This window comes from Styela clava, chromosome 13 (genome assembly GCF_964204865.1).
Source record: "Styela clava chromosome 13, kaStyClav1.hap1.2, whole genome shotgun sequence".
Classification (NCBI taxonomy): Eukaryota; Metazoa; Chordata; class Ascidiacea; order Stolidobranchia; family Styelidae; genus Styela; species Styela clava.
The window spans coordinates 1494825-1508908 of NC_135262.1; the positions used below are offsets into that span (position 1 = coordinate 1494825).

The window sequence follows — 14084 nt, forward strand, 5'->3', positions numbered from 1 at the left end:
GTCCGAATCAAATATTCGAAAGGTCCGGTTTTTCTCTTCTTCCGCCACTGGGCGGAACACGGACCGCTGCGTTATACTAATCTGATAAAACCTGTCGTAAACTCATTCAGCCTGAATCATTTTATCGTGTAAAACGCCGCCGAATGCTTAATGAGTACAAGACCCATAAAGCAAGAACAGGCCCAACAACGTAATTATACTTAAAAATCCTCATTTCTGAGGCACAAAAATACCAATATGTAGGTAACTAATTTCACGGTAGAAGTAAATTCCCTAATAGTATTTAACAAATCTACCATTTGTGGTAAGAATATATATTTATGTATAAAAGCAAACCTGATACTGGCAGATCAAAATGATCTTTAAACTGGGGAGTATAGTTAGAAGACCAAACCAGCCCCTTATTTATCTGTGTGATAAACGCAAAATAAATCTTTCGCTCAGCGGCAAACACTCACCGCGGCGCATGACGACCACTACATCGTTACATCGCAATCTTTTCGAGTCTGCATTTTTCTCACGCTCCCGAAGTATGTGAACCAAGATGACGGACACCGGAACGTAGTATGTGTACCAGGTTAGGGTTAGTCCATAATTTCAGGTACAAATACTACGGGAGTCACTTGCCTAGTCTCCGAACTCGTAATAGAAGTAAAATAAGGAAAATTTGATTAAAATTATGGTCTAACCCTAACCTGGTCCACCAACTTGGTTCACATTCTTCGGGAGTACGGTGAAAAGAATGCAGACTCCAGTCACCACAATACGTAGCTTGGAATTGAATGCTAATAAAAAATTAGCAAATACTTCTGGTTAATTATGTGCAAAAGGATTGCTGGACTCTTTATTTGCAGACCGATAATACTTGTCGGCCATTTATTTTTGTGTTTAACAATGTGTACATGTCGGCCATGCGTCCATTTTACTTTGGACTCGTTTTAAATCTTGGTGACGCATACTTATGATGAAAAATGTTTGGTCCTTCGCGACTTCCTGTAAATTGCGATGAATAGGCGCGCCCAATCGTTTGAGAACCACTGGCTGTGGTCATTCAAGAGTCCGTTTCTGAGCGCTACATTTTATGGTTTATAAATTGTTACGTCGCTTATAGTGAGATATCTATCACCCTAAATTGGGAATGAACACATAAAATACGAAAATTATAGTTTACTGGGGAAGAAAAGTCGCAGGGAACCGAAGTTAGTTATCGAGCAGTGACATCCAAGGTTCAAATATCTAACTTGAAAAAGTGAAAATTTAGAGTTGGGAAACTACTGTTTTTGGTGGTGCGTACTGTACGAACCATTAATGTAACTTCGCTTAACTGAGATTGCAATAAAGAGTCGAGAACTAACTGCTGGACGGGGGATTTCCCAATACAGTTAATTACAGCAGTTTTATGTTAGTAGGAGTGGTGATTCAATGAAATGGAGGGATAAAGCCAAACTCTCACTAATTACACATCACAGGGGTTCCCAAAGCATAAGTCGATAAAGAGTGGTAAAATGGGTCGCATTTAAAGTAACTGAAGTCAAAAAGAATGGAACGGCTCTTCCAATGCTAAAGGTCTCCGGCCTGTTTACATACTGACTTTATAATCGTTATTTTCCTTGCTCATATCCGCTTAGAAATTCTTCCCGTTTAGAACCGTTCCCAAAAACTGGGTTGCTTCGTATTTCTATTATATTATGCTTTGAAATTCCTCGTTTTTTTTATTCTGGCTGTGGTTATTATTAAGTAAAAAGTAAGTTTTTCTTTTCGTCCACCATTGGGGGGAACACGGACCGCTGCGTTATACTAATCTGGTAAAACCTGTCGTAAACTCATTCAGCCTAAGTCGTTTTATCATGTAAAACGCCGACGAATGCTCAGTGAGTACAAGACTCATAAAGCAAGAATAGACACAACAACGTAATTATACTTGAAAATCCTCATTGCTGAGGCACAAAAATACCAATATGTAGGTAACTAATTTAACGGTCGAAGTAAATTGCCTAATAGCATTAAACAAATCTACCATTTGTGGTAAGAATATATATTTATGTATAAAAGCAAACCTGATACTGGCAAGACAAAATGATCGAAAAAAACTGTCAAAATTTTAATAATGGGTGAGCTATTTACTTGAGCAATATACATAACATATATTAATATGGAGAAGGTTTTTAGACCAGGGGCGATAATTTTTTGCCCACCTGGACTGGCGGGCCATGTAAGTGTGACGTAAATTTACATTTTATGAACAATATTCGCATTGTTACAAGAGAAAAAGTGGAAAATAATAAGCCTCGTGCCAAAACTAAATTCAATTGCAATTTCAACAAATTTCTTGAGCTATTTTTTTTTAGCTAAAAAAAATAATTGGGTTTTAGTTTCGTCGTGGCAGCATCAGGCGGGCCAGATTGAATTATTCAACGGGCAGGACTTGGCCCGCGGGCCGTAGTTTGCCCTTATTTGCGGTATTCTAATGTTCTGCGGAACTCAGGTTCAAACAACTGTGTTTGATATTACTGAGCAAGATAAAAAAGCGAAAAATGGCGTGTAGGCAATGGTGGGCAATACGTCCTTAGTTGAGATGTACAGGCGTTTTTTTTTAAATTTTTTGCGTTATGGAGCCCGTGAAGAGCTGGACAATAATTTAGCCCCACAAACTTTTAAAATAAAAATGATGTATTGAAACTCATAGATAACGTCACATTTGAATTACCGCTTATATTTGAGTTACCAGATTGTTGCCGCATCTCGACGCAACCGTTGTCAAATCTTAACGCCGTTAATGTTTCTTAGAACAGTTACAAAATTAGCCATGTCAGTATTTCAATAAATACCTCGTGGATATTTTAGGTTTCGCCCAGGGAGCTCTGATGCGCACTTTGATAACCTATGCTCCAAATGACATTGCCTTTCTTCCTACAACTTATGTGAGGACTCATATTCACGTTCACGATAGCATGTTTACAAATAAAAAATTTCCGGACCTCCTGAAGTATGAGCACCAAGATGGCGCACAACCTGAACTCAGGTTGTGTACCAGGTTTGGGTTCGGGTTATGCGACATCTTGGTGCGCATACTTCAGGAGCACCAATTTCCATTGTAGTAAAGTTCAACAAGTGAAGATTCAGGTTATTTGTCCGAGTAAAAGTATTACAGATCTTACAAGAGATCTAATCTAATTTTTACAACTTTCTAACGCAGGGGTGGGTAATTTCTTTTCTGAGTGGGACGGTTACAGATAATGGACTTGGTTACTGGGTCGGAGGATCAAAACTCAAAATGAATTTTTTGAATAAAAAACACTTTACCCACAAAAGCTAGTTTAACAGATAGGCTAAAGTTTCTATAATAAAAAGAAGTAACATTCAAGGTCATTATGATTTTGTTTTTATTGATATTTTCAACGGAAATTTATATCAATAAAAACTATAGTTTTACTTTCATCAGACGCAAGTGGGTCGGCTGAAACACTTCGTTGGGCCGGATCTGTTCCCCTGATTCCATCCTATCCCAATCCCTAACAGTGGGCGATATATCTGGAGCAGAAAACCGGGTCAGTGCAGATTGGTCAAATCAACCTTAATTCGATTCCGAGGCTTAATAATGGTTTAACATTCATCATACCACTGTGGGTAGATTACGGGCATCAAAACTAGATGTAAATCTTAATGAAATATCCTCTATTGGCCTTTTTGCTTCAATAACGGATATTCAACTTCAACTCAATAGAAAACTTGCACTTTGTTTTCGGCATTTTGATGATTTAACACAGCACAGTTGGGTGTTAAATTAACGTATGGTTTATACTTCATATGATAACTATGACATAACAACTTTTCTCTCTCTGTCTGAACTGGTGAAGTGAGTTGCAAATCAGTGTGAGATCGGCTGCCTCCGTTAAAAAACTTGTATTAATATCAAATAAAAAGATATTAATGACTGTCATAGTACATAATCAGAACATTTAGGTATACCGACCGGGACGGCGGGATAACTTCCGGAATCGGGATTGACCCCGCTAAACCTACAAATCATCCGCACCAAACTAGATTAGCTTGAAACATTGGCCGATAAGTTTTATCGGTCTACAAATAAAGAGTCCAGCAATCCTTTCGCACATAATTACCAATAATTAAAATAAATTTTAATTGAACAATCAATTTATTCTAACTATTATGGTGGCTGTACATATTGTCGTTCTACTAGAACTAGAATAACAGTAATATGTATTATATTCAAATGATCAGTATCAAACATGTGTCTGTTGTGTCAAATTACATACCAGTACGTCGTTTTAGACTTCGTGCCCATTTATCTGAGCATCGCTCTCTTGATTGATTTAAAACTAATTATTGCTATAATTTTTATCTTTCGATAGTAGCTATACGTCATAGGTGTCACAGCTAGATAACATCTTGGGTTTTTTTGCAATTCCCTTCACCTGCGAATAAAAATTTTTGGCTTCTGTTTGTAAATTTGTCCTCAATTTCCACATGATGATGAAATGTACCGGTGCATATAGTTTTGTTACTATGTTGTGGTTCATGTTGGTATTTTTCTTCTTGTTGTTACCGTATGAACTAATCACTTTGAAATTTCCATCGGTGAAAATTGTATTTTTTTTTGGAAGCCCATTATTTTCATTTTTTTCCCAAAATTTAGGTGGACTTAATGGGATTCGTTTTTTCGTGTGCGACGACGTCATCAAAACTTGCGCATTTTCTTTCAATGATTGCATAATAGAGGACATGCTGTAAAATTATTTTTAGACGAATGAAATTTGGGTGAATAGGCACAAACGAGGTTTACTACAGTACCGTACATATGTCTTTTATACCATTTAGTACCGTGCGGTAACTGTTTTTGACCAGTATGGCACAGATATGGCGAGTGAATGAATTGTGACTGTCATAGTCCTGTAGTCTGCTTCCGTAGGTAATGAAGCCATTCCCGATTTCTGCAATTTCACTTGGACATTTGTTCAGGGTTTGCTATAAACCTTCCACTAGGTTTTGCTCATTCTTCCGATCTTTTTGTCGTCATTTTGTGTGTGCTTTTTTTATTTATTTTTTTCATGTTCTGTGTCGTAGACGAAAGATCAAAATAAAATTCTGTTGAATACCAATAACAACATTTCCATGAAAATAACAATGTGCAAGTGAGGCGTGTACCAACCACTGTAGCTAATTTCTCACAAAAAGTATCAGTGTGGTTTCAAAACGGTAATTTTAAATATTTGGTCCCTAAATAAGACTTAATTTATTTCAGGAAGATTTTGGGGATTTCAACGTCTTCAAATTCAAGGGAAGATAATTCCGAAGTTTGGGCCCCAGTAAAAGACAAGGAATGCTGACTAACATATTTACTCATGAAAGGTAGGAACGAATCAACATTTCTTCGGTTAATTATTTTTTTAAAAATACGAATATAATACGTCATACTCCAAATCGGTATCAGTCGATACTATGATTCTGGCAAAAATTTCCACTTTTTGGACACGTTAGTGGGCATAACGATCGTTTTGCATTATTATGCTTTTCTCTTCAAATACTGGACCAATTGCTTTGAAATTTTCAGTGGCTGAAGATTGATTTTTTTGTCAGAAGGCTATTACTTTTATTTATTTTAAATATACTGGTAAACTACATGGAATTCGTTTTTTTTTGTGTGTGCTATGACGTCACCCTAATTTGACACTAAGTTACGTTACGTGTCCATATATTTGAGCTCTTTTGTAAATAAAACTTATGGCCCGCAAGGTAGCGCCATCGACACATTCTTTGCAAAAGGTGTGTTCCCAACTGGAGCGATATATTATAACCAATTTTGTCGAAATCTCCAAAATTTAAGTATACACAATTTTAATATACTCATAAGATATTTCCATACTTTTTTAAAATTATAAATCCTATATTCCATTTGAAAAGCCGCAATAAATACAATCGGATACTATACGCATATGGTATATTCGATTACATGAACATTGAACGGGATCGCGTCATCGCCATATGTCTATCGCTTACTTCTGTTTTTAGGTCGTCATATTTCAGCCTTTCGTGAATCTGTTCATGTTCGGGATGAGATTTTGAATGTTTTAGGCCGTTTTGATTTTTTAATTAGTTGTTTAAATGTTGGCAAGGTATCTTTGTATTTGTTTGTCTGTTCACAATATCTTTGCTGCAGTACCGTACGGTACATGGGATTAGTTACGGTACCGGTAAGTCAGAAAGTGGAGATTCGGAGAATGAAGGAATACCGTACCGTTACGGTATCTGAATATAGGACCAACGCCATCGGTACCACCGTACCTAATTAAGAAGTTGACTAGAACTGAGCATGAGCTTACAACAATACAATTTTCTTCCATTCTCCACTTGCTGACTTGCCTAAAATAAGATCTCTGAATGTAAACTTTAGATCATAATTGTTATTGGATTGAGTTCTTGTCAGTCTGTGCTGTTTGGTACCGGTATCGGTAATCCGGACCTATTGTAGAGGAGACCCAGAACAGTCAGAGAGTAGATTTTTTTCCCCTGGAATTTTTCTATTAATAGGATTTAACCTGAGGAAGAGGAGAGCCGATAAGATGGTTTAATCATATGGCATGCCTCTCGCCTGGATACCGGTACCAGGTCATGTCGGGTATGGAATTAGTTAACCAGTTATATGTTTCTGGCAAGTTTATGTCCCAAATCTTTATGTATTTCGTGAGATTCATTGTAAAAACATATCATTTTAGCGACCCATATCCGATCTTCATCCTCTCACACTGGGACATGGACGTGCCATGAACTAACTGACTATATTGTACATATCGTCGTTGTTTTGCATCGTTTTGTCTTGTGTATACTAGAGTTTCATTTGTATAGCACATATCATATCTGTTGTTTTTATAACGCAGCAGTCTTAAATTGCTGTTATAATTGTTAAGGTCCAGTAAGGTATCCTTTCTCTGTTTAATTATTATGCAGACAGGGTGGCTTACCCACTTTGCGGCCACGACTTATTTGCGGCCATCAACTTCATCGATCTAATTAATGCCGAAAAAATTAACGAATCGTGACAATATTTCTCACGCGTTATCGTCCACTTGTCCCTCATAGCTTTGCGAAATTACACTAAAATGCGGCTACAAACAAAAAAGTTACGATCGAAAACCCGACTGAAAAAAAAACGGCTTGTTCAAGGATTGAAATCCGTGGTCGCACACTGGTCGTTCGGTCGCAAATACGTCTTCAGAGTGTCGTACTTTGGTGGTTTGTATAGCTTCAACCCCTGGTCGTAGAAAGTTAATTCGAGGTTTAGCGTGTAGCATAAATGCCAATGCACCTACGGTAAAAAATTAGCGGTTAGAAATATTGGTTTTTGTTTTATAGTGGTTTGAATGAAAACGTCCGCAGACTGGCTACACCACCCTACTGTTACATTTTTGAGGCAAATAAACATACATACATACATGTCCTAGAAGCATGGACTATATTCATTGTAGCTTTGGCACGGTATAAGCTCAGCATTTTCATTTAGAATTAGGAACATAACACAATGGTGGGTTCACTACTTTCTCCACCATCAAATCTATGTATTAGAAATCAGTTCCTGAAGTCACTTGTTATTTTTGTACGTGACATGGCCTGGTAACTGGATGAGGGTCTGTGGTTTTCCATATTATCGTCTCATTCTCTTTTCACTCGCAGAATAATTATGAAAATTCTATCCTATTCTAGGGACCAGGTCCATACATTGCATACTAAATTTTACTTATTATTACTTATCGATCTTGATCGGTAAGTATGTTGATAAGTATTTGACTGTCTGTATGTCTGTTTGTCTGATGGATGCACGCGATATCTCACGAAAGCAAGGTTGAATCTGCTCCAAATTTTGCATGCCCATTCTTTATCATATCTCGGACCAGAAGCCTATTGATTTTGGATGAATTATGTCGTATAATTAGCGAGGTATTAATTAATTAGTGATGGGACACGCGGTGTCACTATAGAGTCATGAATTGAAACCGGAGTTTCGATCGATAAGTTTTCGGTCTCCGACCGATATTCTCGTTTTTCAATTTGTTATTCACCTATTTTTTTTCAGCTTACCTAGATGCTTCCACAACGTTAACCATTCAGTCGATAGAAGGATCGCTGAAACTAAACTTGAATTCCTTTTACAGAGATTATCTAATTTAAATAATTATGCAAATATGAAACGACAAATAACATTTCTAATATTCCTGGCAACCCTAAATCAAGTACTGTCATTTGAAAGTGGATTTATTAACGCTTTCGGAGATACGGAAGATATTTTAATCGCTGATACACTGGATAAAATCGAGACGTTTGAAGATGTAAAGTTCAATTATACCGTGACTTGTAACTCGTCGCTTAAATTAATACAAATTGGTAAAAATGGGACGAATTTTGTATCAAAGCCGAGAAAAATAAAAGTGAGAGTCGTCATAAACGACACTGATGTTGCTCGGATGAGGTCACATAAAAGTTCAAAGGTGATGATCTTGGATTGCTTGAACGAAAGTCGTGAAATGGTTGAAGTTACAGCAGGACATCTCGGTATTACGAAAATGACTGTTGAAATCACAATCGACAATTCAAAGACGGAGTTTGCACACATAGAGATTCGTGTCAAGCGAAAACTTACTTTATTCGATAAACTGACGTTCTTTATTCTCGGACCGCTAATTTTACTCAACAAATGTGCCTTCGGTGCAAAGATTGAAGTTGACACTCTGAAACACATTTTCACTTATCCTGTGGCTCTTGTACTTTGCTTATTCATGCAGTTTATAGCAATGCCTTTACTTGCCGTGTTCTACTCTACGATATTTCAACTCAACCAGGCGATGGCGCTAGCACTTTTTGTTGGTGCTACATGCCCTGGAGGAGGGGGTGGATATGTAATCAGTTATCTTGTCGGAGGGGATGTAACGCTCGCGATTTCCGCAAGCTTGCTGTCTACGATTGTGGCAATGGGAGCGATGCCAGCTGTTATTGGGCTGTATGCATACGCAACACACATTCCTGACAGTATTGAAATACCGTACATCAAAATGGTTCTCATTTTATGCGCCATCGCGGTTCCAATATCCCTCGGAATGGTGATCAACAGAAAAAAGCCGCAGTTTGCGAAAAAATTGATCAAAATCATTCAACCGTTAAGTTTGTTTCTTATCTTCTGCGGATTTTTATTCCTCGCAGTGTCTTCAAAATACATCATCCATGGCCCTCATATTGGATGGGCTTTAGCAGTTCTACTGCCATCGAGTGGATTCATCCTATCAATTGCAGTTTCTCGCGGCTTCGGACAAAGTTGGCCGTTCGCGAAAGCCATTTCTCTCGAAAGTGGAATGAAGAATACAGTCCTTGGGATCGCCGTGATCGAATTATCTTATCCTCAACCAGAAGCGGACTTATCTTCTATCCTAATCATTATGGTGACATTGGGTCATACGACGTTAGCCATGTTATGGTATTTCTCGTATTTAATCAAGCAGAAATGTTGCGGAACAGAGGAAAGGAACGCTGAATTCATGAAACTGGAAAGCCTGGACAGTGAGGATGATTTTGAAGAAGAAATAACAGAATTAGCAGCACTGAAAGGGTGATTTATATATACTTGAACTTGAAATTATGCTACCATTTATGGTAAATATGTATATTTATTTTAACGTGCTATGCAAGACTAACATGTACACACAAGTTATATTACCCTAGACCTGCTGTAACAGGGTTTTCTTTATTGTACAATCCTGTTATCGCCCCACCACTAATTTTCCGATATGTTTTGTTTCATTCTAATGATTCTAGGATAGAATTTACATATTTATTTCGGAGGAGAGCAAAGTTGATAGACGGCTTAACCATATGGCAAACCACGGCGTCTCGTCTGGTTACCAGTCCATGTCGGGTATAGAGAGTTAGCAAGTTTTATTTGTTTTCAGTTGCATAGACTTGATGGTGGACAAAGTCGCAACCGACCAGCGGTTATGTGAATCACCTTAGTGCGGCGAAGATATCAGCAATCCTCTCACACATGATTATCTCTGCATGGGACTCACGCAGAGTAATTGGAGGTGCCGCGGTGAGCGCATTCCTAACACTTTGCACAGCGCCTAACCCAATTTATAGTGAGAGCATAATAAACATTAATCACCAAAAATTACCCCCAGAGCAGGTCAAATTTATTCTCGTTTGTGAACCCAAAGGGCAGGATAAGTTAAGTTTGCCTTCTAACTTATCCTAACCTAAGATAAAGAGAACAAACAACACTAGTTTCCTTTATTACGTTTTTTTCAAGGTAAATTGTATGAGAAAGGGCAATGACCTAACCTAGATAAAGAAAATGGTTCAGAAAGTTATTGTTGGGGCTTTAACAGGATTGTACTGCCTTTTAATTGCACTTTTTGTAAGTGATCTTCCTTATTTCTGCCTCTTTTCCATGAAAAATTCAAAAATAATATAATTCCACATTTATTTGTGCAACGTCTAATGCAGTGGTCGGCAAACTACGACCCTCAATTTTTTTTGGGTCCTCAAACTAACCTCCCTTAAATGCAAAAATTGATCGAAAATTCAATATTATCTGCGCACAGTAGTATGGCTGTTTTATAGCGATTGTTTTTAGTAATTGGTGCGAGTGACGTGCTTATACTTACTGAACGTGCTTACGCTAGTTACGTTAGCACAGAGATAGGAGTTGCCAGTGCATCATAATTTGAAATTTAATTCGGCAATTGCTTATAGGTGGGAATTACTGCGGCCCACACATTACACCAATTTGCATATTTGGCCCGGTAAGTTAGCCGACCACTGCTGTAAACAATATGAACTAGTTGTAATGTTATATTACTATGTTTGAACTACTTTCACTGAGATGATGAATAATAAATTGGCAACGCTGAACTGAGATAGTTTCAGTCCTTTCAAATTGAAGTAGATTCATGGATATCAGTGACTGCTCTACATGGCCTTGTTTGAACTGAAAAGCATATAAAAAGCGTCATGAATGAAAAATGTTTAGAAATCAGTTTTTTATTTAATTTTTATTGTAATTTTATGTTAACCAAGGAAGGGTATATAATTGAAAAAGATTATTTTATTATTTCCAGATATTTGATAATCAAATAAGATTGAGATTTTATTTTTTTTTTAAGAGATTGCAGTGAAAAGATTGAACTTCCATGATTATTATTATGTTTTTAATTCCTCTGAACTTTAAATGTTGAATTTTTATTGTACATTTATTTTAAAAATATTTTGATTGTTTTACATCACTTGTAGGGCTGTGAAATCAGAAATTAACTTTTATTTATTGATGCTGACATTAGAGCCAAAGTAGTACAGGGTGTCCATAAATTCCCTTTACAATTTCCATTTTGTTGTGAAGTCAGTGCTCAATATATTATAACTAGGTTTGCTGTTTTTCAATCAGTAATTGCTTAGATATTTTTATTTTATTTAATTCATCTGTGAGGGCCAAAACAATGTATGATATCGATAAATTTCCTTTTTCAAGATTTTATGGACACGCTATGTTTTTAAACTTGCCAGGGCTGAAGTCAAAAATTGAAATCGATCGTTCATTTCTGATTTTTATTTGCAATAATCAAAGTTGGGAATCAACTTGGTTATGCTTGATTCTCAGCCAGTTTTAAGAGTAAGAGTTCCTGTACTCTGCAGGCCTGGTTACATCATAAAATTGAGATTATAAATTTATTTCGACAGCTCATACTCATAAACAGCGCCAGGATAACTCTATTATTAAAACTTGACCAAATTGTGACTTCACTACAAAAATGTTAGTTTTGACAAAAAAGCCATCTCGATAATCTCGCCTCGTAAATTTAGAAAAATCAGTATTCACCCAAATCAATTGAGCTCACCTTTTTTAAAAATTTAAATCGAAATGACTTGAACTCGATTACTTGTTATTGAGACCACATATTTTTCAAGATATTTGGTGAGATTCGAACTTAATTCGATAATCTGTTGAAATGTGTCTCAACTTGACATATGACGCTGAATCCAAAGTAGGAAGTAAACATGGAGAAATGACTTGCCGTTCAATACACCAGGACTTCCCATACTTTAAAGCTTGCTTTTCCCCAATTTACGTTTAAAATGCTGAATAGTTTGATGCAAGCGCGCCGCTTCTCTGATACTAGGATCAAAGTTGGCATTGTTATACAAGTGCGCTGCTTCTTTGATCCTATGTTTTCACTTGAAATCATGAAAATAATGTTTTGCATTAGTTTGAATAATTGTGTTTTAAATCAGAAGGCTAAAAAAGTACAATGGATATAGTAGAGTGATATTGGTATCCTCCTTGCGACCCATAAAATTTGTACCCCAAGATTGAGAAGTTTAATACACAATACCCTTTGTAAGCTTTGCTTTTGTTTTCCTTTTTTATTTTAACTTTGATTTCTTTTTATTGCACTATCAGATTTATTTGCATTTCTCTTTTTTTTGTATAATGTGTTTGATATTACTAAGTCCAGAGATCTGTGAATTTTGACCTGAGTAGCCCATGAGAAGACGTACATGTAGCCCGCAAAGACTAATTTGACTTGCATACACACAATCACGCCCACTGAAACAGTTAGACTTGCACAAAGTTATTCTAAATATTGAGTGATTAATTTTAATTATGATTTAGTTTAGCCCTGACATGGGCAAGCTATGGTCGCTGGCCTGAAATGGCCCGTTGGATTTGGATGTTTTAACTAAAAAATTGCTCAAGGAATTTGTTGAGATTGCGATTAAATTTAGTTTTGTTTTTCACCTTTGCTTTTGTAAGGCTGTAAATATTGTTCATGAAATATAACTTTTCATGTCACACTAACATGGCTCGTCAATCTAGGCCCCCCTTGGTCTAACCCAGTGGTTGTCAACCTTCTTATTTTCGCGGCCCACTTTCGTTGCATAAAAATTCTGTGGCCCACTAACTTTCTCATGCAAGGGAAAAACTACAAGAAAAACAAGACTCTGTTTGCAAAAATAAATACTTTCACTTTAATGATTAGAATGAAAAGCAGCAGCATCATTCATTGCTACTATATTGACACAAATGAAACTAAAATTTTCGATAACCATAGTAATTTTTAATAGGCTTGTGGCCCACTTGAAAATGTCTCTATGGTTCAGCAGTGGGCTAACCTGATGGTTGTCAATCTTTTTCGAACCTTGAGAATGGCATGGGCTGTATTGAGTAGCTGTTACAAGTACGTGACATAGACTAAAATGGGATTTCAGACACAGCTATGTGTTTGTGAACCGGGATTCTGAGAAAGTTCTCCAGCATTAAGAGTTTTTAGCTTGGCATGATACGTGGCAAGGGCTATTAAGTAATATTTTCTAACGACCATTGCTTGACCCATACATGGCCAATGGCTAAGTAAGAGACCCTGACGTTCAAAGATTTTGAGATCTCACGCTTGGACTTTCTAATGTTGCATTCAATGCAGAGAGGTATTAAATATTTTATTGTCTGTTCCATGTCCTATTATAATATACATTTATGTGAAAAAGAATAAAATTTTCAATTAAAAGCCTCATATGAGTATAGGTTTTTGTAGACATGCGTGGAGAAAGGTCTTGTGGTTAGAATGTTGGATATAACTTTTTCGATGCAGGTTCAAGCCTCATACCTCTGAATGTAATAAATTTTGTAGGCAATGCTGTTATAGGGAGATGCGGTTCATTTCACAACTTGTAACTCTTTATGTATAATGGTTGTTTGCACAGAGCCTATTTCGTACTGGAAATGCTCCAACATAATGTTGAACTAAGGCTGTTTCCAGAGAATGAGATTTATCACAAAAACAAAGTCAACACTATAATAATCCAATGAAGAAACTATTTTAACAGCAATTAAACATAGTTATATGCGGGTCTGTGTGCAAAGCAGATAAAGGTCTTCTAGCTAGGATCCTGACCCTTGTGTATAGGTTGTACATAAAAAAAACTCTATAAGAAATAAAAAACAAATAGAAATTCGTGTCGGGGTGATAACAGCACCAAACTTGTGTTCAAATTACAGAGGTAACTAAATTGATGATTATTTTCGAAAT

The 14084-nt window shown here is 36.7% G+C and overlaps 1 protein-coding gene across 1 annotated transcript; it reads left to right on the plus strand.

Moving 5' to 3' along the window:
- Positions 1-8153: 8153 nt before the first annotated feature.
- Positions 8154-13568, plus strand: LOC120328303 (sodium/bile acid cotransporter 5-like). The gene has a single exon (XM_039394751.2). It carries the CDS (start codon positions 8199-8201, stop codon positions 9615-9617), a length of 1419 nt encoding a protein of 472 aa, XP_039250685.2. The 5' UTR covers positions 8154-8198; the 3' UTR covers positions 9618-13568.
- The last annotated feature ends 516 nt before the right edge of the window (positions 13569-14084 follow it).

Coding starts and splice junctions, on each gene's coding strand:
- LOC120328303 (XM_039394751.2), top strand. CDS start 8,199: ATGAAACGACAAATAACATTTCTAATATTCCTGGCAACCCTAAATCAA.